General features: G+C 41.9%; 1 protein-coding gene across 9 annotated transcripts; it reads left to right on the forward strand.

Moving 5' to 3' along the window:
* The first annotated feature begins 263 nt into the window (after positions 1–263).
* On the forward strand, positions 264–23,460 carry LOC125762822 (dachshund homolog 2). 9 transcript variants are annotated; one of them, XM_049425337.1, is made up of 12 exons: positions 264–2,633; positions 10,566–10,592; positions 12,159–12,328; positions 14,200–14,413; positions 14,474–14,542; positions 14,924–15,000; positions 15,084–15,356; positions 15,481–15,735; positions 17,193–17,276; positions 17,773–17,919; positions 18,125–18,559; positions 21,588–23,460. In XM_049425337.1, the coding sequence occupies exons 1-12, from the start codon at positions 1,819–1,821 to the stop codon at positions 21,716–21,718; spliced, it is 2,697 nt and encodes an 898-aa protein (XP_049281294.1). In that variant the 5' UTR covers positions 264–1,818; the 3' UTR covers positions 21,719–23,460. The 9 variants fall into 9 exon arrangements, with proteins under 9 accessions (XP_049281294.1, XP_049281295.1, XP_049281299.1 ...); XM_049425338.1 differs by having other exon boundaries at positions 12,171–12,328; XM_049425342.1 differs by having other exon boundaries at positions 265–2,633; positions 12,198–12,328.
* Positions 23,461–24,945: the final 1,485 nt, after the last annotated feature.

Below are 24,945 nucleotides of genomic sequence, written 5' to 3' on the forward strand. Positions count from 1 at the left end.
AATTTTGACATTTTGCGAAGTGAAATTGTTTGCTGCGGCACACACCGTATGATAATAATGGGAGGGTTGTATATAGATATGCATGTATATATACACATACAGAAGTTTAATGAACAGCATATTGACTGGAGATAAGGAACAAATAGAGATCTCGCACCCGCTAGTGCGATCGCCCCCTCCCGGTGTGGGGGGGAGGTAGGGAAACAAACCCGTTTCGTTGGTGCCATTTTGTAACGTTTTTGGTAAGTGGAAAAACAAAGCCAAATGGAACAAAAATTTGATTCGAATAATAATGCAAAATAAACATTTAATATGCATACATTTGATGCAAATAACAATCAATTCGCTTTGGCAGTGTGTGGTAAAAAGCTGGCTAAAACATTCCATTCGAATCGAGGGGCGTGTCTACGGTGCGAACAGCATAATAGCATAAAAACCAGCATAGCCCATGCTCGGGTACATACCACTTCATTCGTATTTGCTTCGCCGTCACTTCGTGCAGCTGTCGTACTCATTTCCACTGCTAGGCGGTGATGCCGATACGCGGGTTTGTTGCTTGCTCGCTTCCACTAATGGGGCTGGGCGGTTTTGTACGCGTGGTACGACCACGTTCGATCGCTCTTTCGCTCGTGCGCTCTCGCTCTCGCTCAACCGAAGCGCCGCACTCCGTACGACTGGGTGTGCGCGCGTGTGTGTGCGTGCGAAGCATTCGGCAAAGGAAATGCTCTGTACATATGTAATGTAAGCGAAATACAGATGAGAAGTTGAAGTTGAATTGAAATGAAAATACAGTTGAAATGAAAATACAACCCACCTATTTTTGTTTCATTTCAATGTTGTACGATTAAGTGATTCGTTCTTTAATATATATTTTTAAACTGTTATTTATTATTCGTGTGACTGCGGCGACGGGGATTCGTGTGTATCTCTCGGTCGTGCTCAGTGCCCCAGCAACATAGCAATCCGATTTAGACACTCGTAACGAGAGCGCGTTTTGCCGTTTGTTGTGTGATTCTCGGGAAATAAAATCTTGTGTCTGCAGATGGAAATCTGCGGCTGCCGGCTCCGCTGGTCGGTGTAATTTTTGCTGCTGCTGCTGGTGCTGCTGCCCCGGCTATCCGTACGCGTACAAGTCCGAAGAATTGGAGAAGAGGCAGAGAGTGAAAAAGAAAATCCAACATCCAAACGGGAATCGGCAAGATCCGTCCGCCTTGCATAAGTGGCCAACGGGCAAAGCAATTCGCCTTGGCGGGTGCCGTCGATCACTTGTACCACGTACACGTTCGTTCGTTTGTGCGTTCGTTTAGGTCGTGCGTTAGTTGGTTTGGTTGGGACAAGGATTACTGTCGTGTGGCCGCGCGTTGATTAGTTACCGTGTGTGAATCGGTGCTTCGGTTGCAGGTACTTTCCTGTGTGCGACGGTATCTTGAACTTGTGGCGGCTAGGTGTCACTGCTATTTTGCTAAACGAACGGAGCCCAATTCTCGGTGCATCTTTTCGGTGCTTTTGCGATGTTAGTCATTGCCCGACTGCTTGGTGTGATAGAATTGCAGCATAATTCCGCGTGTGTGCACGCGACGTAAGGCGACCAGTCGGTAAAATGATGCTCCAAAATTCCGTGTATTATTGGGTGTATTTCTGACGCTTTTTGATAACAGTGCTGTTTGGTGATTGCAAGTGAGATTTTTGGTTTCGGAAGCGAAAGAAAAAAAGAATTAAAAAGTGTTGGTGTTTGTGCGTGCGTGCGTGTGTGCGTGCGTGATCGTTTGTGTGATAGTTGTGTACGATCGTTGCGCGATCGATCGAACGAGTAGTGTGATGGATTCCGCAATGGATACTGCGTCAACGGCAAGTGATCACAGTATCGCTTCGTCGAACGATTCCCGCGGACGGCACATTTCGTCCCCGATACAGCACAACCACAATGGCAGCAGCAGCCATCAGCATCCGCTAGACAAAACGCGTACACCGACACCCGTGAGCCCGGTGCACAACAGTCACAGTGGTGGCAGCAATAATGGGCCGCTGAGCAACCATCACAGTGGCCGCCAACTTTCGTCTAGTCCGCTGAGCGTCAGTGCCCAGGCCCAGATGATGGGTCACATGGCGCACCCGTTGAGCCCGCCGCACGTTTCCACGCCGTCCAGCATGGCCGGCATGGTCGGGATGCCACCGCGGATGGCCCAAAATCTGTCCCATCTGCCACCGCACGGGCTCGGTCTGCTGAACTCGTTCATGCATCACGCTAGTCCACTAGATCTGATGGCCGCGGCGCACCATCATGTGCCGCCGCGATCGTACAACAGTCCACCGCCGATATCCAGTTCTGATCCCACGGCGAACGAGTGCAAGCTTGTCGACTACCGGGGCCAGAAGGTAGCTGCCTTCATGATACAGGGTGAAACGATGCTATGTCTTCCGCAGGCGTTCGAGCTGTTTCTGAAACATCTCGTCGGCGGTCTGCACACCGTCTATACCAAGCTGAAACGGTTGGACATTGTGCCGCTCGTCTGCAACGTGGAGCAGGTACGAATACTGCGCGGTCTCGGCGCTATCCAGCCCGGTGTCAACCGCTGCAAGCTGCTGTCCTGCAAGGACTTTGACGTCCTGTACCGGGACTGCACCACGGCAAGGTGAGTGTTAACGCTGGCCCCACAACGCTAGTCCGTCTCACTATATTATGCACACGTACATGTATAAGCTACATGTGATAAGCGTATAGATAGCATGTCATAAGTATACGTTTAGTGGTCGATTTCAGTTGTTGTTGTGTTTTTTTTTTGAGTAGACAGACAGAAGTTTAGTGATCGCAAAATAGCAGCTAGCAGTGAATATTCGCTTTCGTGAAGCAATAGATTTACGTTGTTGAAAGTGTCAAAAAAATCCCAAAATAAAAGATGATCTCAAATAATAATAGCCATCTGCATGAAGTTCAAGTATGAGTCAATGTCGTAGATGTTTGCAAAAGTTTGATGTTTATAATTTTACTTTTTTTTATTGTGCATGTTAGACGTGAAGCTTCAAGGATTTTTTTTTCGGGTGGGAGAAATGTTTAGAACTATTAGAGAAAATCGCCTTCAATCATTATACAATTTGGTGATGTATTCATTCGGGATCGTTAATAAGTTGTGGGATTTTGGCTTAATCGAAGCTTTAGTGGGATGGACTGAGAGCCTTGTGCTTAGACGTTCCGGCAAAACTTTAGAAGTTCGAATCACTTTTGAAAATAGTTTCAAAAGCAAGGACTTGGATACGTTCCACAAATAAAATGTCTAATAAAGACATCAACACATATTCGACACTTAATTCCTGGTGAGTTATTCCAAAAAAGATGATGAAGAAGTTTACTCGAATATTTCTCATTGAAATCCTGGAGGATATTCGAGTTTTCTGAATGCTATTTCTCATATATCAAAAAGAGAAAAACGCGTCAATTGTCTCCTAAATTTGTGTATTATAAATCTCAAAAGCTTAATATGAATACCTCTATGAATCGCTTATTTCCCTTACCAAACTTTCTACAGTTCCAATTTTGCTATTCAATTTTAATAACGATTTGAATATTGAATAAAAAAATCTACAACAATATTGAGTTCAAGAAAAAAAACTAGAAACCCTTTTTAAGAGGAACAAATTAGATGAAAAAAATGCAACATTCAACGTTTTCAATTACATATCCTCGATGGCATCTGCCAAGCATGGAATATAGAAAGAACCAAACAAAAAAAAAAAAACAAAAAAACGAATTCGTAACTATTACTCCACGGAAGGTGAAACTCATTCAAGCGCAAAATCTTCTATCTTTTAATCCCTTGTTTGTGCACCGTAGGAAACCATCGGAACCAGTTGCTTCCCACCAGGGGAATCGCACCGCTTTGGTGGGCTCAGAGGCCGGGGTTGCGTGCGGCCGATGCAAAAAAGGGGGAAACATTTTGTTGCCCGCTGCACACCGTTTTCGGGAAACGGATTGAAAAACCTCAAAATAGTTTTGCGGTCTCGGCGGTGAGAGATCCGATGGTGAGAAGTGAGACTATAAACAGTGGCATGTTATTGCTGTTGTTGTTGTTGCTTTCTGTAATCATTCTTGTGACTGCAACAAACTCTTACATTCAACACAATCAACTAAAATCATCTTTCACCGACGGGTTTTTCATAAGCTTGGTTGTGGAGTTTTCACTAAAGGGTTAGCTTTTTTTAAAGTTTTACTCTCTGCTAGCTGATCTCGTTTTATCGGACATGTCAGTATCGAATCAGTTGTCCGGTGGTAAACCGTTGAAATCGTTGGTAATTGTGACGAAAATGACGACAACGTAAGGATCACCATCAACGCCTCTAGCGGATCGGAATTGTTGGTAACAGGAGGGAAGCAAACCGATTGATCACAATTGATCACATTCAGCAGGAGAAAATGAAAACAGAGTCGTGATCGATGCCGTGTATCGATGGCCGAGGAAAATAGGGAAAAGAAGCCGTGTTCCCTTTGGCTAGCTAGTAGCTCCCATTCTTTGTCCCGGGCTTGGCTTCGAGTGGCTTCGACTGTAGTAATTTTATTAAATCCTATCTTACAGCGGTAACTGATATCGAAATGTAAAGGTACAACCGTTGGTACCGGTCGGTAATACGATGGCTAGGCAGGAAATGGAGTTTTATTGCTGCTGTGATGTGTGGTGGCAAATAAGCTAAACGTGTGTGTGGAGCTGCCTGGCTTCGCGAGAAATGGGAGATCTCGTGCAGGAAGGAGCAGTGAACCGGAGCTGCAGCTGAAGGGTGATGGCCGTGGCGGGCAAGTGCTGTAGTAACGTACGAATCTTGCAAAGTTGCAAGATGCGATGCTAGACGTCTTTGGTAGAGAGTTCCATACCTCTCTCCTAGCATACATTGTGTAATTATCCTTAACCTGCGCTAAGAAACACAGAAGATATGATTGATGGATTTTCGTTTGAATCGACACGGTAATGAACGATCAGGGAAGAGGCTCGGGTTGAGCCGGTGGAGCGGGAGCTCACCATTCCTAAATTACGACTACTGTCAGTCGTAAATCCTGGACACAAAACCGGGCAGGAGGTGAGTGGGTGGGAACCATACACAGTAAACTTGTGTTCTCGAGCAATAACAGTGCTGATTGAAATCTTCGCTTCAAATTTAGGCATTAGTTCCAGTTAATTTAAAAGGTTCGGATTGTAATTAAACCGAGTCACTACCGTACATCGGCGCTCGCGAAGGGCACACCAAGCGCGGCCAAAGAAATGGTAATCAGTGATTTTGAGCACACCAGAGATGCTGCCACCACAGACACACACACACGGTCCCCTCACCAAGAAGGTTGTTTTTTTTTGTGTTTTTGTTTTGTTTTGTTTTGCCGCACACACACACCTATTCTGCCGCGCTTTCGCGATCCTGGCCTTTTGCTGGCTGCATCGGAATGCCTTATTTTAATGATCCTAAGTTCGACGAATCGTAATGGATATTTGTGGCGTCGATGGATAGTTAATTGCCGCCTTGTCGTTAAGGAACGGTGCCGCGTCTTTGTGCGTAAAGTGTGATACATTGTGTTTTTTTTTTCTCTTCTCCGTTTTTTTTGGGGGATACCGAGATTTGAATACCGTGACCGTTACGGGGTTGAAGAAAGTAGAGGGGGCGAATAGGTTAAACGGGGAAGTGATCTGTGCGTTTGTGTGTGTCTGTTTAAAAAATGCTCAATGTTGTTTCATTGAGGAAAACACGGTGCATAAACCATGGCAAGCAAATAAATCAACACAAAGCATAATATTTTGTTTACAACGGTGAGGTGTAAAGTGTCTTAAAAATAAACGCTAGAGTTGAATGAAGGTTGTACAAGTGCTTATTAGCACGTCTATATAGCTTGTTTGCAGTGGAATGTCGATAATTCGGGTATTTAATTATCCCGGATAATCGGAAATCGGAACAGTTCCCAAAGGTTATTTGACATACACTGAAGATTTTCTGAGCTACAACCTCCCACAGAAGGAAAGCTTCTTTAAGATGAAAATTTATGGACAGTTCCTGAAGGAAAAATTAATTAATTAATTCAAAATTAATTTTGAATATATTATATATTTCCTTAAGATAACAAGCCTCCTGTAAGATGTAATCCTCCAAGCTGCATATGATATTTATAGACCAATACGCTGTCGGAATTCCATTGATGATTTTCATTGAGAACTCGCCTTGTCCGCGTTAAAAGAGCACAACTGAAGACTATTGGCCAACAAATATTATTTAGATTCGGAAAATCATTACAGTTCTCTAAGCTGGAAGCTCCTCTAAGTTGATAGTTCCCTTCCAATTTACATGGAAACTTCACTATATTCACTGCAAAACCGATAACAGCAACAAATGAGGAATTCAAAGGTGTATTCCCTCAAGTCTAAAAGCAATTTACAGATTTGTTTTGCTGCAATAAACCTCAAGTAAAAAAAAACTCTAGCTATCATAATTTAAACACTAATATTTATTATCAAAATGAGCTTATAACTATTATCCGTGTTTCCCGATTATCCGGTCTAGTACCATATCTAAATTGTCTGTAGTACCATATTTTACAGCTCTTTATAATGCACACAATATCTATAATATTTATGCAAAACAAAATGATTTAGTTGAAAATTAAAATCAGATAATAAAAATGGTAAAAACCATGCGGTAATCACTATAAAGAATGGTACTTAAAATTAATCAAGTACCCTGCACACGGGCTTTTGTCGAAACAGTTTGCTTAACATGCAGCCAGATCTAGTCGATGACCGTGAACCTTATCGTAGACCGAGTCCTATTAGAATACGGTCGCTGCCGTTGGTAATGAACCACAGCCAACATGATAAGGTGCTATTTCGTATCCGCAATATGTTTCTGGTGTTTCGCTCTGCTCAATTGGCATCCATTTGGTCTATTTGATGCAGATGTTGGCATGCCAGACATGATTGGTGTATGTGAGTGTATGTTTCCATTTATTATATTATCTCAATTAATCTTGGACGTAATTTCAGCAGCATATTTAAGTCGGGAAAGGTTATGAAAATGGTTCCTTAACAAGGGTTTGGCACGAAGCAGCAAACCTGTAACATATCTGCACAGCAAGAAAAAAACATGTTAGCTCCATGTACCAACGAAGAAGAAATTTAACGCTAATTGTTCTGTTGTGTGCAAAATGTGAATTTTACCCCCGTTTTTTTTCCCGTACGTACGATATATATATTTAATGCCTTTTCTTCATGCTAACACCTTCCGCCCGTCGTTACACGTTGCGCTTGACGTGTTCCATTTTCAATTCGTTGCATAATTGGTCAAATAATGTATTCCTAAAATCCGGACTTTTGAGTGGTGTGGACGCGTCCGTTTGAAATATAGAACTATTACGCAGGGAATGGAAACCCATGTACTATTACACACCGAACCACAGCACAAGTGGAAGACATTTTTATTTATGATGCACTGAGATATTCCCATTCGGATTGGAGCAAGGGTAGAGGGAAAAGGTTGAAATTTATTTCAATTGATATGAATTAAATTACTTGTAATAAGTCAAAAACTTGGCATACGTAGACATGTGGCGCATGTAATATTTTTTGGAACGCAGGTCAACAATATCTTTGCATGCGAAATAGAAAATCTTTCAACGACTTTAACTTCATTACAACAATATTTATTATTAATTATTACGGCATTTAGCCGTATAGTCTGCCTCAAAATGCTGAAAAGTACAATAATCACAAGGCATTTCCTCCTTGTACTTTGCCTTATCCCGGGCATACTCGGTTCATTACAACAATAAATAAAAAATATAAGTTTCCCAAAACAAATATAAAAAAGGAAGAAATGTCTCCAAAACGATTACAATTCGCTAACCCCGTGCCTACATGCTTAGCAATTGTCGCGTTTGCGAACGCGACAATCGTAGCACAGTTTTCCCAAAAAAATTTGCGACTTTCGGCGCGACTTCAAGGTTGTTTAAGTTTTCTCGTGCAAGGTTTGTTTATGTTTTCAATCTGGCCGGTAGCGGGAAATTAATTTCAAATTAAATTAAATTAATTTAAACAAAGAAAATTATAATAAATAGTAAATTTATTGTTTTGATGAAGTTGATGAGAAAGGCAAGTTTTTTAAGCCCAGTGACGATGTTTTAAAACAAAGGACCATCAAGAAAGCTCGTGGCAGGATGCTGCTGACTCCTGTGATACAAATAACGGCTGTTGCTAACAGTACCGCAGATTTGTCCGTTTTGTTTTCTTATGTGTTTAACGCTAGAAAATCTTGTTATATTTTTTCCGGTAGCCAGAAAGAATTGTAACAAGATAAATAGGTGAACGAAGATGTGTTTGCCCACCGCGTCATACACCGGGCAAAATAGAATTGGGATAGGCAGCTTCGAGTAGCATAAAGGTAAAAATCATCGAATACGGGTAATCAAACGTGTATGGCTTTTTTCTCATTTCATGACCGTCGCCGTACCCTCAATATACAGGTATTCATAACCACGATTCCAACACAGCTTCCAAACTACCATCAATATACAGGTATTCGTAACCACGATTCCAACACAGCTTCCAAAAGGAATGGAACACTGTGCTGTGGACTATCTAATATTTTTTAACTCTATTTTTTTTTACTCGAATATTTTTTCTAATTAATTAATTTAATTAATTATTAATTTATTATTAAATAATTTATCTTGTTCAAGCAAGTTCAACATACAAGTAATAAATTCATAAACAATGCAGCCATGCATTTGTACACAATATGGGATTTTTGTTTTGAATACATAGCACTCGATTTGTTAATTTAATTTACAATATTTAATAACACTCAAAATATTTAATTTTTTAATTTGTATTAGTTTACCTTGGTATTGCCATGTTTACCTTGTTATTACAGAAAACTGTCATGGCGTCAAGTCGCGCTTCGAATCGCGATTTTTCGCTGAAAATACACGTATAGCGACTTTTCACAATTTTTTTTATATGGAGTTTCGCAAAATTTTTCTGAATCGCGTTCGCAAACGCGACAATTGCTAAGCGTTTAGAGCTGGGGTAACAGACAATAAACAATTGAGGCCCAAAACAATAAACAATAGCAGTATAACACATTAAGTGATACGTGATGTTTGATTGTGTGTTTAGCTAGTGGAACTCTCAGAGAATTCATGTCCTGATTTGAAGTGTTGCACCCTCCACCACAATCGTAATGAGGGACATATAGGAAAAGATAGTTTTACCCGGAATCGGTCCGATTTCCCCGCAGAGTGCGCGGGAAAGCATTAGAAGCTAATTCTATTACGCTACGGAAGGGTGACGATGATATTGGCCAAGCAAACGAACCGAAAATATGCTGCCGTTAAGCAAAGGGGCAGGCAGGCGAAGAAAGCATTTTGCCCGAAAAAAAGGGGGGAAGAAGGAAAAAATCACGGTCTCGTGCCGTGAATGGTACGGACCTGACAAAGAATCGTTTAACATTAACGGAGCAGTCATCATTGTTGTTGTCGTCGTCGTTCGCATCCCTCCGGAGGTTCGCTTTTCCGGTTGTGTTTTATTGCGAATTGACTGTTGAACAACAACAGTTTGTCCATAACCTGTTTCTGTGTCGTTTTGTCTGGTACCCCCCTTTTTTTGCTGGTTTTTTTCACTCTCTCTCTTCCCGGGTGACGACCAAAAAGGGCACCAGAAGGTGTTACATGATAGCGGGGGATGAAGGAAAAAAAAAGAAAGGGATGAAAGCAGTAGAAAGGACACGGGGGGAAAGCTGCCGAAAACGAGAAGCAAAAAGGACGTCACGAAGGAGGACGCAAATGCTGGGCGCGGAAGAATCCATTTGTGTGTGTGTAATCGGATCTCGGCAGATAAGAAGAAATATCGCGGTAGAGGCTACTGAGTTCTGGCGCTTCACTGCTATGCAACCGCAAATTGTGGCCGCAAAACCAGTACCGGGGTGTGGGGTGAGGGTTTAGCCAGGTTTTGCGGTTTTTACACCTTATGCAACTTCCACTGCCTAATGCAGTGTGGAATGGCGGGATTTTGGAGGTGTCCGATGGTAGTTAAAACATTGCCTGTTCGTTTTTAGGTTTGGGGCCTGGGACCTGCTATACATATATATGCATTTATGATTCTAATATTTGGCTACCAAACATGCCAGACATAAGGTGCGTGCGTGCACGTAACAGCTCGTATTCATCGTTTGTTTTATTGTAGTGTTGTCGTACTCGATCGTCTATAATTTGATCGAGTCTGAGACTGAGAGTGTGGCGGTGTGTTGCGTGCTATCATGCTACACTATTGAATACTATTGAGCTGTTCCTACTTACTAACAATAATGATATACATATATGTGTGTGTGATTGTGTTTCGTTTGTGATTGTATCTCAGTGTGATTGTTTTAGGAATGTTTTTTTTTGTTCTTTTGTTTTGTTTTTGTGTTTCTCTTTCTCTCTCTCTCTCTCTTTCCAATTGTTTTTTTTATAAAAAAAAACAATTCCCACCTTCGTATCTAGTTTGTCTGTTTTTTCTAACCTGCACTCAATGAATGGATGATTTCTCTCTTTTTTTTAATTTCAGATGCTTGTCGATAAAGCCACCTGAGAGGTATGCCTTCCAAAAAAAAAACAAAAATGTGCCATTTAATTAATTATAGTTTGTAGCCGAGTTACAAAACAAAAGCTAGCCCAGACGAGAATGGTTTCGTATAGTAAAATTTGCCAAATAAAAATAGTAATATTATCACACTGATCGTTTAAGAATTTGCGACGGTTTTTTTTTCGGTTTTTTGGTGGAACAGGTGCTCTTTTATTCTTTCTTCTATTTGATGAATTTTACGAGGCGTACCACCAATGCTCATTGCTATCATTAATTGGTACAAAGGAAAGAAGAGGATAAGGCACGCGACGCAATGTGAATAAAAGAGTTTACACCTTAATACTCGTCTTTCGAAAGAGTTGGAAGCTTGTTCGTAAATGAATCATCCATTCCGTGGCGAGCGGTTTGACCTCGTCCCAGGATATCCATCTGGTGGCTTCCAAAACATCGTACAATCTTGAGGCAAATCATCGAAACGTACGACGGAAGCTGTCATTATTTGAATATGGAAGGAACGTGTTTTAATTCTTATACACACCCCAGCCTACCCCAAACCCGAATGAAAGTTACCGGCAAATATCCGGTATTCCGAACGAACTTCGGCATTCGGAACGGAAGTCGAAGGATTTGTGCCACAAAAAAAAGAAAAAGAAAACAGTCCGCAAACACATACGAGGGGTAGGATCTAATGGAAAATTTATGGTTGAAAATTAATTTGTAGAAAATATAATTATTATTTTACTTTACCTCTATTATAAATCACAGAGGTATTGCTTGCCTGCCCGGTATCTTGGGGGTATTGCAATACGATAAGTTACAAATGGTTTCTTACGTACCGCGCGGTTTAATGCTGCCTATGGATGAGACGTTTCTTCCAGTTTTCAAACCACCAGAAGAAGCCGGAGAATCCGGCACCGGGGCAATCGCATACTAAAAATAAAGATAATAAAATGCATAAATCAATTTTCAACCTACAATTACAAGTACTTGCTATATTCCCCTTGCCATCGCGCTTCCCCCGTCCCAGCCTTTTCACAACCAAGTTTCCATCTGGTTTGTTTTCCTCCCCCCCTCCCGGCCTTGCCTTGTCCATTCTTTTGTTTTGTGTTTCGAAATCATAAATCGTCAGTAGTGGTATTTTAGCAAAGTTGTTAATGCACGTTTCACGAATGCTCACGCAGGATACGCAACAGTATAGGAGCGTCTTTTCCCGTTTTTTTTTAAATTGAAACTTATCATCCTCGACATTTGGGCAGCAAACAGTAAACTCCCGTATTAAATTGTTTTGGGAACGTACTCGTAATCCTTAAATACGAAGGTGAAACAATTTCCAGAACAGATAGGTATAGGAACAGCTATTGGTTTTAAGGACGACCATTTTTCTTGCTCATTGTTATCACACAACCTATAGGCTTTGTACGAAAGAGCAAGAGTTTTGCTTTGCTGTACAGCAATTACTTTAGGAAAGCAGTTTTTTTCGGTTTTTTTTGCAACAACAGGCTAGCGTATTTTGTTTTGCGTATTACACAACATACTTTCAAACTGAGTTCTAATATTATACTAACCATCTCCCAGTCTTAACTCCAGTAACTCTCTGCTATCGCACAGTTCCAGGCCCGGCAGACCGCCGAAGCGAGGCCCTGTAGGACTTTCCATGCCAACGTCGCACATGCAGCATCATCCCCAGCTGAAGAAGCATAGGCTAGACAATGGAGAGTTTGTGTACGAGAATGGACACCTCAGTGGTAAGATAGAGCATTTTATCTTGACATTTTTCTGCATACTAACTACTAAAGATTTCAATATATCTTTTTTGGTGTAAGCTGTTTACAAAAATTAAAAAGTATATTTCACTGACAATTGATCTATTTTTTAAATTTCATACGTCTTTAGTAAAGTCGAATACGATATTTCATTATCAAGACATGATCCTTTTACTTTTATTCTTTTTTTTTGCTTCCGTTCTTGGGTATATTTTATCCTTGTTTTGTCCTTTTATTGTGTTCTTGCTAGTTGAACATTTGAATCTAACAACAATTATTGAATCAAAACTAATCTTCTTTAACATAAAGCATTTAGTAAGACAATTTATGCTTTATATTTTAACTGGAAACATTCTGTATTGATTAAAAATTGATAATGCCGGGACATAAGATAGACAATAAGTAATATATCAACAATTTGAACCATTTCGATATTACTGAGATGAAATTTAATTTAAATATCTAAATCATTTTAAAGACGTAAGAGTTCATATAATTTTTCTTCTAAATTCATACGAATTGCACATAAGAGCAATGAAACTTAATCATATCCTCAGAATCGACCAATCAATAGTGAAGGAAAATCAATTTTTTTCTTGCAGATTGACTAAAAGAGGTAATAAAAAAAAGTTTCAGTACATTCAGGACGGTCGTTACTTATTTTTGTTGCTGCAAAAATTATAACCTACGCAAAATCGCCGAATCACAATAAACCTATTTAAAATGGTTGAAAATGGTGTTTCGTTTTTCGGCTTTAGATGTAGACAACATAACTTGTATCTGGTACGATGGTATTTTGCTAATAACCATCCATTATTCGCTGGAGTTTCATCAGTCGATTATAATAAGGTTGCCATAGCATTAACTGGTCGGAGTAATCTTAGACAGACGGCCAGTCAACTATATCACGTGACATATGCGCGGTGCTTGCTAAACGCCTCTCAAAAACCCTGCAATACGCATATTTTATTCATGCTTGGCATACTTATAATTTGCATAATCAAAAAATGTGTCTATGTATCGCATTTTTGTGCACCGTTTCTTGCAACTTTGCAACAGCAACCACAACCACAAGACGAAAAAAAAACCAGAGAGAGTGAGCAACAACAAAAAAAATTGTGAACGAATCGCTAATAATTGTTCAGACCGCTATATATGTTGGCGCTTGGCGAGCGTGCAACATATCACCTATTATTTTAGCCGATGAAAAATATTTATGTTAATAGATTTACGCTTTGCTACGGCGGTCCGAGACAGACGCATTCCAGCCGAGACTCATACGGATCGGATACTCCACTCGATGGCCGATCCTTAGCTAAGGGAGTGGAAGAAAACAACCAGCGACTCGACAAAACATTAGCAAGCTCGGAGCTCGGAGAGACAGAGAGACTTTATAGCATAGAGCGCACCATCACACAATGTGCACAACGACGAGCGATAACGGCAACAACAGAAATCCTTCGATTGCAGATGCAGCAGGAGAAAAGGAATACATAATAATAAATAACAGCTGGAAACGTTTAAAATGATTATACATGAAAAGCTCCATCATCAAAAATTCGAAGCGCGAGGAGACATGACCAAAAAGGGGGGAAAGGGGTGTGCTCGTGTGTCCGCGCTTGAAGAAGATCGGCGGAGCGAATGATGGACAACAAGGGTCGATCGATAAGTGAAAGAATTTGGCCGATTCGCGAACAATTTTGTTGGGGAATAGTTTGAAATCGAAATATCCATTTCTCAGGTTTATTCGAGTGCGCGTGATTGATGAGTAGATTCAAACGACAAATGGCATTTTGACAGTAAAGTTTCATCAGAAATCTTTCGTTTTGTTGTATAATTCGTATCTGCCATAGATTTGCCCCGGTTGGATAAATCACCGCTGCTCGCGAATGGCTATAATGCACCACCGACGCACCTGAACCATATACCGTTCATGCAGATGAACCCACACCCGTCGGCCGGTGGCCATCCGCTGATGAGTCCCGGCGTCAACCCGCACGGCATGCAGCGACCGGACGGATCGATCATCAAAGGGCAAAACATCCCGGGCATGGAGGCGATTGCAAGGTGTGTTGTGTCGTGTATATCCTCGAAAGCCCATGAACCCAGTCAGTTGCTCATTCGCAGGTCGCATCACACGGGCATTTGGGAAAATTGCAGAGCTGCCTACGAGGATATTGTGAAGCATCTGGAAAGGTGAGTACAAAGCGCATAGCAAGAGTTCTTGTGGAGAAGGGTTGGAATTAGCCGTAAAGGAAAAGGGCAGGTTAAAGGGGGCGTCAGAAGTTTGGAGAGACGGTAATTGAAGCGGGGATCAATTCGCGCTGGATCGCGTGGTTGAAAATAAACAATGTTAATGTTTTCACTCCAATGCCAGTTGTCTTTCGTGTACAAATCGATCGTGGAATGAGTTGAAGATGAAGATAGAGCAAGAAGGAGATAGTTGGTGTAGTTTTAATTTATGTTTCTACATATGTGGTTTGTCTTTTTCTTGTTCAATTTCATAAAACAACAAAAAAAACTCTCTCGTCTTCGTTCGCTTCGTTGCGGTTCGTGTGGATGTGGTGTGGCGTTTAGACTACGGGAAGAACGGGGCGATGACAGGACACCAAACGTTGACCACAAACCGCGAGATCTGAGCTCACAGGGTAGCGGTAAGTGAGAACTTTCCTGCAGAAGATCACCACGAAGGTGACGAATGTCTAGGAGTTATAGCAACTTCACCTCTACTTCACAGGTCCTCCACTGACAGACTCCCCGAATGGTCAGAGTCCGGCACTGAACCTCTCCAAGTCAGGCATCGGCGATCATGGTGGCGCTAGCGGTGGTGGAGGAGTTGGTGGCGGAGGTGGCGGCGGTGGTGGTGGTGGCGGTGGTGGTGGCAGTAGCAGCAGACCCCAAAGTGAACGAAGCAACCCGATCTCACCGGAACCGTCCGTCCACGAAGAGGATGAGAATATGAGTGAGGCGAACATATCCGATACGGAAGAACCGAACGATAAGGATGAAGGTAGGTCGCAATCGTACCGTAGCCGTGGCCGGGTGTGTTCCACGAATTTTAACGCACTTTCCCCCCACCATGTGTACGCGCAAATGCTCGTGCTCGTCGACCTTGCAATTCAACACACGCACAGACATTAGCGACTGTGAGCGGGATCTGCATTCGCCGGTGCCTGCGGTACTGCCGATACCGGCCGAGATCGAGGCACACCGGCAGCAAGCGCTGAATTATTCCAGCTTGGCGGCTAGCGTTGCTGTTGGCGCTGTACCAACCGGTCAGGACCCGAACATATCATCGACCGAGACGCTACTGCGGAACATCCAAGGGCTGCTAAAGGTGGCTGCCGATAATGCCAGACAGCAGGAGCGACAGACGTCCTACGAAAAAGGTAATTTTTGTCAAAATTCGAATTAAACGCACACACAGACACACGAGCACACGAGCTCCAGGAACTGAGACTGAGACCTGCCAATAACGAATGCGACAAGTGATCCATCCATCTTTACTCATCTCGATCGATTGGTTCGAGTCCGAAAACCCAGAGCGGAGCACTGGGAACGGAGGACGAACCTTGGAAGATTGAAGATAAATCTGAACAGAGCGCTTTAGTGCGTTTCTGGACAAATGGATTCCACTGTTCTGTTACTGCCGTGTTCCGGCGAATTCCCGACGTTTTTTTTTTTTTGGGAGTAGACCTTTGGGGTGTTGTGGAGTCTTAATATTCAAAATAATACTACCACAGACGGGGATCCGTCCGTATGTGTGTTTGCGCTTTTTTGCCCTTCTTCGATCCAATCGATCAACAATTCATGCGCCGTTCCCTTAATATGAATGTATATAAACGATTTCACTTTATAGGTCCATAATTAAAGATAATTGTTATCGATTTTGCGCCTTTGCGTAGTGTTTTTTTTCCTGGTCTGAGGGAGGCTCGTTTATTTAGGGTGAGGGTCTAAGGATCTTTTGTCGTGGTTTTTTTTTTGGCTTGATCGAGTACGCTCCCGGGGTAAGGAAAAATTCTCTACTCACTCAAAATACGGGAGATCGACTGCCTTCACATGTTTGATTTCAATTCCACTTTCTGTGTTTATTATACTCTCCGTGTTTGTGTGGGTTTTCTTTCTTTCTTTCCTTTCTGTATCATCTCCTGATACGGGATAGATGATGAATTCCTTTTGCGAGAGTTGTGTGCGGTGTGAGCATAAGTGGTCGTTCTTTTTTTGTTTTTTGGAAATACATCAATTTATTATTTTTATTCCTTTTTTTTCGTTCCTGAGGTTGAAATCTTGGAATCCTGCAAAATGCATTTCGCGCTCGTTTAATTCTCGGGAACGGAGGAGGTGAGGGATGGAATGGAAAACAGAGAAGCCAATTCTGATTCACTAATAATGATCTTTGTCAGTTGTTTTATCGTAAAAAGCAATGTTTATGCGAATTAACCTATCATTTTCTCCTTGCAGCAGCGTACATTTTTCGATTATGCTTTGCGGTTAATTTTCAACCCCAAAAAAAAAAATATAACTTTTGAGGAGGTTTATTTTTTCGGTTTTTAGTTCTCTCCCTGTCCGATGATCGATATGATTCCGATTAGTAAGAATTTGATTTAGAAAACATATTCCATCCAGGAATGGTGAGACACAGGCACCAAGGAAACGATGGACCAATCGATCAGATCGATCAACTGTGGCCTTGTTCTGGGTTGAGGAAAATGTTACCAAGCTCAAGCTTCGCTTCTCAACCATTGCCAGGAGACAGTTATGATGAGTTTTAATTATAATTAAATATTTTGGGTGTATATTCTCTACCTTATCTTTACATGCTTATCGGTGTGATGGTTCCCTGCAGCCGAGCTAAAGATGGACGTGATCAGAGAGCGCGAGGTGAAGGATTCGTTCGAGCGTCAGTTGGCCGATGAAAAGCGATTACGAGGTAGGACATACAGCCCGTGAAATCGCGGGAATGCATAAATGGTGTGTCCTGGGGTATGGCGCGTACGTTCGGTGTTGATGCTTATGATCCCGTTTGCATTTACCGACTGCAGTCTCCGCAGCGGCCGATTATTTCGGTTTTGCGTTGCGATTTTTTTTTGTTGTTAAAGTGGCTTTAATTGTTTCGCCGAAATTTGGGAAACTTTGTGGATGCGAACTTTCGATTTTTGGTTCTTTGTTTTTTTTTTGTTGTTTGGAATTGAGCTGAAGGGTTGTTTCCTTATCTCTGTTTTGATGTTGTTTTTTTTGGTGTGTTTTCTGAAATGATTGATGAAATTCGTCAACGATTTAGTATCATAAATCACACAATTTAGTCTTTCTGGCTTTTGGGAAAAAAAGATTTATTCAAATTGATGTAACGTTTACTTGGTTCCTTGCTTGGGGAAAAGATAATATTTTAACCATGGTTTTTTTTTTGGGTGACTTCTTCCTTCCAGCACTGTACCAAAAGCGATTCAAAAAGGAGCGTCGGCTGCGCATCCAGATACAGGAGCGGCTAGACGGTGAACGGAAGCGGCGCGTACAGCTAGAGGACATCATCAAGGCATCCGGTGCACCGGCCGAAGCGTTGCGAATCATTGCGGGTAAGGTGAAGGCCCGCATTTGGAAATTGAAACGGGGATTATGCTTGAGCACACGCTGTTGCAATTGACCCTCATTTCCACACTGTTTTTTTTTTCTTTTTTGTTGGTTCTTTCCTTTGGTGACATGTGATACCGCGGTGTGTGATGTATGGATGTTCTCTTCTCCCTTTTTTTTGTTGGTTTGATGATTTGTTTTGATGCACAGAAAACATAAGTAGCGATCAACAGCAGCGCGAGAAGGAGTCCCGCGATACGGAACGCGAGAAGGACCGGGACAAGGACCGGGAACGGGACCGCCGGGAACAACGTGATAAAGGACAGGAACGTGAACGAGAGCATCTACTTCAGCAAACCGTATCGTCGGCGGCTTCATCATCATCCGAACGTAATCGGGTCGACCGGAGCACTATCGAGGAATCGTTGCGTGCCGATAGACATCGGGTCGAGGCGGAACGTGAACGGCGCGCATCCTCATCCGAACGCTACTCGAAGGAGGAAAGTCCCGCACCGAACCTTTCGTCATCGTCACGCCCGAGCCAGGAAGTGTCACCATCCCAGCCACCGCTCAGCGAAGGTAAATCGTGGAACTATTCCGGCCTCGACATCATGGCAACGGGGGCCTTCTGGCAGAATTATTCCGGTGAGTAATGGGTGTTGGGGTGTGCGGGAGGAGGGTTAGAAACGATCTGGTAAAAAACGGTTTTGAATTATATGCCGACAAAACCGTTACCGATGGGGGGCGACATTCGATATGCAAATGGTTCATGCATTCATAAAATTTCGCTCAAATTGCATTATCAGCGCTATTGAAAATCGTCCAACCGTGCAATTGGTGTTTGCGAAGCAAAAGGCTCACACTGCTTTACGAGCGGCAACTAAAGCAAATAGCAAAAGTGGCCCTTAAGATGAAAACACACACCCAGAGAGAGAGAGAACAGAAGGGACTGAACCAAAAACAAAAAACGAGAAACGAAGTACCGAAGACTCTTTCGTCCTCTCGTTCTTCCTCTCTATATCTCTCTGCTTCGATACAAATGATGACAATAATGATGTCAATCGTAACGCCCGTAACGAAGTTAGATCCATTTTCATAATCATTTTGCAATTTTACATCAATCTATTTATTTTATTTCTTTTACATTTCCTCTCGCCCTGCACAAAAGGGGGAACAGAAACACAGAAGAAGAAAAAAAAACTCCATCTTTGCGTACTAATCGGTTTTTGTTTTTTTTTGGAGGAAGCGAAATTGTGTACATCCACTTTCACCGCTTCGTTTCGCTTTTGGGGCATCTCACGGGGCTTCTTCCGCTTGGTTCCGGTAAAGTTACACTGGAAAAGTAGCGCGCATTATGCCTTTCAGCTCCCGGCGAAAAATGTGGCCGTTTTACGGCCATTCCTACCATCAGGTCAGGTTAGCATAACCGAGTGTAGCACTTTTCTGTCGATGAAAAATTTAAATATATATTAAAAGTAAAACAAAAGCAAATTGGTCCGGGTTCGCTGTTTTGTTGAATTGCTGTCTCTCTTTCTTTCTCCGCAGGTTAACTGTTGTACATGCAAAACCATAAATGTTTTTTTGTTGTTACTACTTTCTGCTGATAACTCCACAATTTTGGTAATGCGTCTTTGTGACTTTTCTTTTGTTGTTTCGCAAAACGCTAAGGTACTTCATGGCGCGCTGTAGCTTTCTTTTCCTTCTTTGCTCGTGTACTTGTCATGTACGCACATTCTCCTGGTTTCATTATGCGTGTGTATTTATATATATTTTTTCTTTCCTCTTGTCTACTTCCCGTTGAATGTATTTGTATTAAATGTTTTTCATAAACATAATCCAATTTATTCATTTTTTTTGTTCTTTCGACTTCTTCTTCTACTTGTTCTTTGTACACTTTATGCTCCCTTTGCTCATTCATTCGGTGTGCGTGTGCGCGCGTGTGTGTGTGAATCAGCAGAAACCCGCGTTATGTTATTATATTCAGATAATGGTTATGGTTGACGATGACGGAACAAACTGCGGCATGGGGCAAGGGATCAAAATCCTTGGTAAAGAGGGTGTGGGAGGAAGGGCGGGCAATTGGCAAGAGAGAAGGGAAAAATGGTTCGCTTTCGGCAGGAAAATAATTTCTGTGTACCATGGTACACAGAAAAATCGAGGGGACGGTTTTTTTTTCTTACTTTTGCACAAAACCGGTGTTGAGCCGAGGAAGTGAAAAGCTGGCTGTGAGTACGCAGCAAATTCATGCATTTCTAAGTACAACCGTTCTCTAATGCCGATGGTGATGGTGTATCCTTTTTTATTTTCCGTGGATAAGTTACCAAAAAAAAATATCCGTAAAATCACATGCAGCGCCTGCCGCAAGGCTTAGAGAGGCCCCAGAGTGCCAGAGTGCGGAAAACAACCGTGAAGTAAGAAAGAAAAAATCCCAAGATATGATATCTATGACTGTACAGCTTCAGCTACGGTAAGGTGAAATGGTGAAAGAAAAGTAAACTTCTTTTTACGTTTTTTTTTTTCACTCGATGCCAAACAAACCGACCTTTGCTGGGCTGATCTCTTTGGGCCCAGGGTGTTGACGGTGTTGAGAAGTAGCTGCCGTACAAAGCACTTTTGGTTGGTGGGACTATATGGATATGGGGGCAAGTGAGACATCATTGGGAAGACGAAAGAAAAAAAAAACCGTTGATTCAATTTCACGCTACGCTACGGAGATGATCCATTTAGTTCGGGTGCAATTCCGCGAGAGTCAGCGAAAATGGTTTTGATACACACTTTTAGCCCTGTTGATTGTACAGGTGTCCCCGAAACTTTTGCCTTTGTCGTGAATATTCCCTTTTCTTTGTGGGTGGGGAGGTATTTCCTTATTGTGGGAGAGCAATTGTTGAAGAATTCTTTATTATCCAACACAGTACATGCGCTAGTGTATCTTTTTCGTTGCCTCGAGTGACGAAAGTGGCACAATTCCCGGGCTTTACGGTTTATGTTTTCCTGTTTCTTTTTGTTGGCATTTTTAATTTCTTAATACTTAGCCACGGGATATGGGCTTTTGTTTTTTGTTTTGTTTTGTTTGAAGGTACTGTGTGTCATACATTTTTGTGTGACCATGGTTTAGGGGAAGGTGCGTTGAAGTTGCGCTAGGGGAGCTATCATCTGGTACAGTGCCCCGGAGTAGCTTAGTTCGGGATTTACAACAGGATTTTCTGCACAGTGTCGTAATGCTTGGGCCACCCTTCTTCGGTGACATTCACCAAACCCAACCCGGGGCAAATCAGTTTAATTCTCCAGGCGATAATCGTAGCAGAAGCGTTTTAGGAAATGAAGCGATACATTCCTTCATACTGCTGCACTGGGAACCTTCAAGGCATTGTGGTCTTTTGTTTGTTTGTTAAAGAAATGACTGCGGTTTATGGAATGGAGCAACAAAAAACGAATGGGCTCCCCCCCAAAAGATGCAAAAGCCAAAAAACTAATTTCATAAAAAAATATCGTTTGGCTGCTTTTGAGGTGTTAAGGGTGCGTGTTTGCATATTCGTTTTCCTCGGAAATCGCGAAATGGCATGACTTTTATTTTTCTGTCAAGGCTTTGATTTGATGTGTAAAAATACATATGGGAGTGTGTATGTGGTTGTTTGTAATAATTTTCTTAATTCTTCACTCCCGCTTCTTACAGAATCCCTCGCCCAAGAGCTGGAACTCGAGCGGAAGGCACGCCAGCAGGCAACGGAAGGCGATGTGAAAGGGCCGCTACAGGATCGTTCGAATTATTACAAAAACTCCGTACTATATACCAGTGCCACATAGTTCAAATTAATGCTAATCTTTATCAACCCCACATTTGCAACACCACTATCGTACTGGTAAACACCGCGTAACACATGTGCAATTATATTAAATCAGCAAGATCTTCAAGCATCTCACCATCATAAACCAGCCGTGATATGACAAAATTCATTATCGGACACCACTAGAGAGAGAGAGAGAGAGAGAGGCACCCAGCAGAACCCGAAACGTGGCGAAGGAAAGCAGCAGTTAGTTGCAGCAGCAGGTTGCAGCACCATGTCACAACTAAACGTGTATACATTATATGCAGGTGCATGCCATGGGAGCACCAAAAGGGCGATCAACAAAAAAAAAAAGAAAAGAGCAGCAATCGAGTGATAGACAGTGTATTAAATAATTAACGAACGATTCACATTCTCTATAACGCAAGAAAAAAAAACTTGATAAGCTTTCGCGCAGACAAGAAACGCCTGACATGATCGAGCGTTATTTTTTTTCCTCTTCCGAATCGAATAAAGTCACAGCTTAGAATGTGAGGCTATGACTTTCTTGGTAAGGTGAATCAGTAGATGAAACACACACATAACATTCAAGCTACTTCATGCGATCTCAAACTCGACTGCATGTTGCACTTGCTCTTGACACACAGGGTTGACACAGGCTCGCTCACTAATAACATTTTCTAATAACGCACACTAACGACACAACATTACCGACATTGGCGACGTAGTATAAGTTCGTCCGGAGAAGAATAAAAAAAAAATGGTAGTTAAAACACCCTCTCATTACAGGATCGTCTCATACGGTGTAAGTGTAACATAATGTAGGGAGTTATATGCGCAGTGCCGGTTTTTATAGCAAACAAATTAGAACTATCGGAAAGGAAAGCAAAGAATTCCGAATTTACGAACGTAAAGTCATTAAACAAACAATCACCCTTAAAAGTAAATAAAAGAAAGAAAAAAATGCTTTGTACAAGAACTATTGGACATAAAAAAACACACACCACACACAAACTTATTAAAGTATTTCACTAATTTTCGCATCAACATCATGTATTTCTGACTTGTGGTCTGACTAGAAAACACCCCGACTGGTAGTGGACAACGTTTTGCATTAGGCAACCTAAAACATCGATTCCAAACATCCAGGTCGATTTGACAAAAAAAACTTGGAACGATGAAGGTGACAAACATAAGAAAAAACAAAAAAACAAAAATGGAAGGTAAACGAAAGTGATTAACCGTCTGTATTTGTGTTAAACTTTAAGGAACAAATCGAGAAGTAAAACAAAAAAACCTGTGTGTGTGTGTAGCTCACATTCGAGTTGTATAAAAAAAGCAACAAACAAACAAACAAACAAAAAAAAAAACGCTGTAATTGTTCTGCAAAACGGCAAGATTTTTCTTGGTTTTACTGTTTCTGCATTTAACCATCTTCCCCGGGCGGGGGGCGGGTGCTAGGTGAAGCTGGAGCCGTTTTTGTTTTGTGTTTTTAAACGACGATTTTAATTATTTATTATCTCGATAGTTTTATTTATGGGTTCTAATGCCATCGATTCCTTTGATTGGTTTTGCGTGACCTGCTGGCGTAAAATGACTGTTAGATTGTTGGCAAACGAATGATTTTGCTTCTAAATTATTAGACAAGCTTATTGTTAAGAGGTCTGGACTACATAACTGTATATCAATACACAAACATATGAACTGTGCTATGTGCTACAAAAAAACACAAAATAAACCTTATATTAACTAGCATCGGAAGGTGTGTGTTTAATGCTTAATGTGTTATTTATCATTATCGAGCTTCAAACAACTATGTATATTACTTACAGGTTGCAGAACTAGAACTCATGTCCCATTAGGAGGAATAAAAGCAAAGGGAAGTTTTTTGGTTGAAGAGCCTGAACCTGTAGCAGATTACGTACACAGCCTTGGACCAAGTGATTTGGATTTTATGGCTTGTACATCGCAGTATGATTTACGAACTGATCAGTTGTTTGATCGATAGTTTTGTAGAGCCTTTCGTTATGGTATATTAAACAGCTTCTGGCGGGCATCATCCCCAGAGTACTGTCAGGCTGTCTACACATGAATCCGCGGACGCCGCGGTCCGCGGAAAACACGTATAACTTGTATACCAGTTGGGTCCACTCGGCTGTCAAATTCCGCGGTGGGCTGTCAAACCTACTGCCGCGCCTGCTGTTCCGCAGTTTTGTTGATGTTCAACAAAACTGTGTTTCCGCGGTGCCGCGGTAGGTTTGACAGCCCACCGCGGAATTTGACAGCCAAGCGGACCCAACTGGTATACAAGTTATACGTGTTTTCCGCGGACCGCGGCGTCCGCGGATTCATGTGTAGACAGCCTCAGATTTCAATATAAGCGAACCTTTGGGTACATCCGAAGACTCCCTGCTGCGCCATGCTGTAACACTTGGTAAGGGTGACTGCTGTATGAGGCTCATGGCGCTACTTCTGCAGCTGATCGAGCTAATGATACCTTCCCAACTGTCGCAACGTTTATCCCGCATAATGCCGTATTTTCCCGGGTATTAGATTAGTTATAATCCACCCTAACGGTTTAAATCTTTGAGGTAATCTAAGATATGCTGGATGTCGACGCTGACACTGTCGATTCGCCTTATGACTTTCTAGTTCTGAAGTAAGGTGATGATCATTATTTCTCTAAGGTAATTGTCTATGCTCAATGACTCTTTTCTTGTATTAAAATATAAGACAACATTCTCGTTCCGTAAGTCGATTCTATGCTGAGATAATAAGGGTTGCAAAGGGCGACATTTAACAGCGCCACCTGGTGGCTGGGATCTGATGCTACCAGTGGTACTCCTGTTCGTAATGCTACAATTTTCTACGAGGACACAATTCACTGCGATTCACTGCACAACTCACAATTCACAACTCTCACTGTTTATCTTTTCACTTCACTTCACTTCATTAAATGGTTTAGAAAAATAATCCTAATACACAATAAATATGGTAAAGACTCACCCTGTTGCAGCGGGATTTTGTCAATTCTTTTTCAGGTGTAGATTTTCTCGCATGTTAGTGATATTACGAAACGGGAGTTATTTGTTGGCTTTATCGTATTGTAATGGTTTTTTTTACATTTTGAATGTGCAATTTGCTTTTAAAGTTACGCAAAACAAAAAGAAACCAATAAACGCAACTTCATTTCTGGTCACCTTGAAGTCAACTGTCAACCTTCGATCTAAAATGACAGCTGCTACG

Source organism: Anopheles funestus, chromosome 2RL (genome assembly GCF_943734845.2).
Source record: "Anopheles funestus chromosome 2RL, idAnoFuneDA-416_04, whole genome shotgun sequence".
NCBI lineage: Eukaryota > Metazoa > Arthropoda > Insecta > Diptera > Culicidae > Anopheles > Anopheles funestus.

Excerpts from the sequence above, each read along its gene's own strand:
- LOC125762822 (XM_049425337.1), top strand. The coding sequence starts at position 1,819 with ATGGATTCCGCAATGGATACTGCGTCAACGGCAAGTGATCACAGTATC. Across the intron at positions 17,920-18,124 it reads AGCGTTGCGAATCATTGCGG|AAAACATAAGTAGCGATCAA; the intron begins GTAAGGTGAAGG and ends TTTGATGCACAG. Across the intron at positions 18,560-21,587 it reads CTTCTGGCAGAATTATTCCG|AATCCCTCGCCCAAGAGCTG; the intron begins GTGAGTAATGGG and ends CGCTTCTTACAG.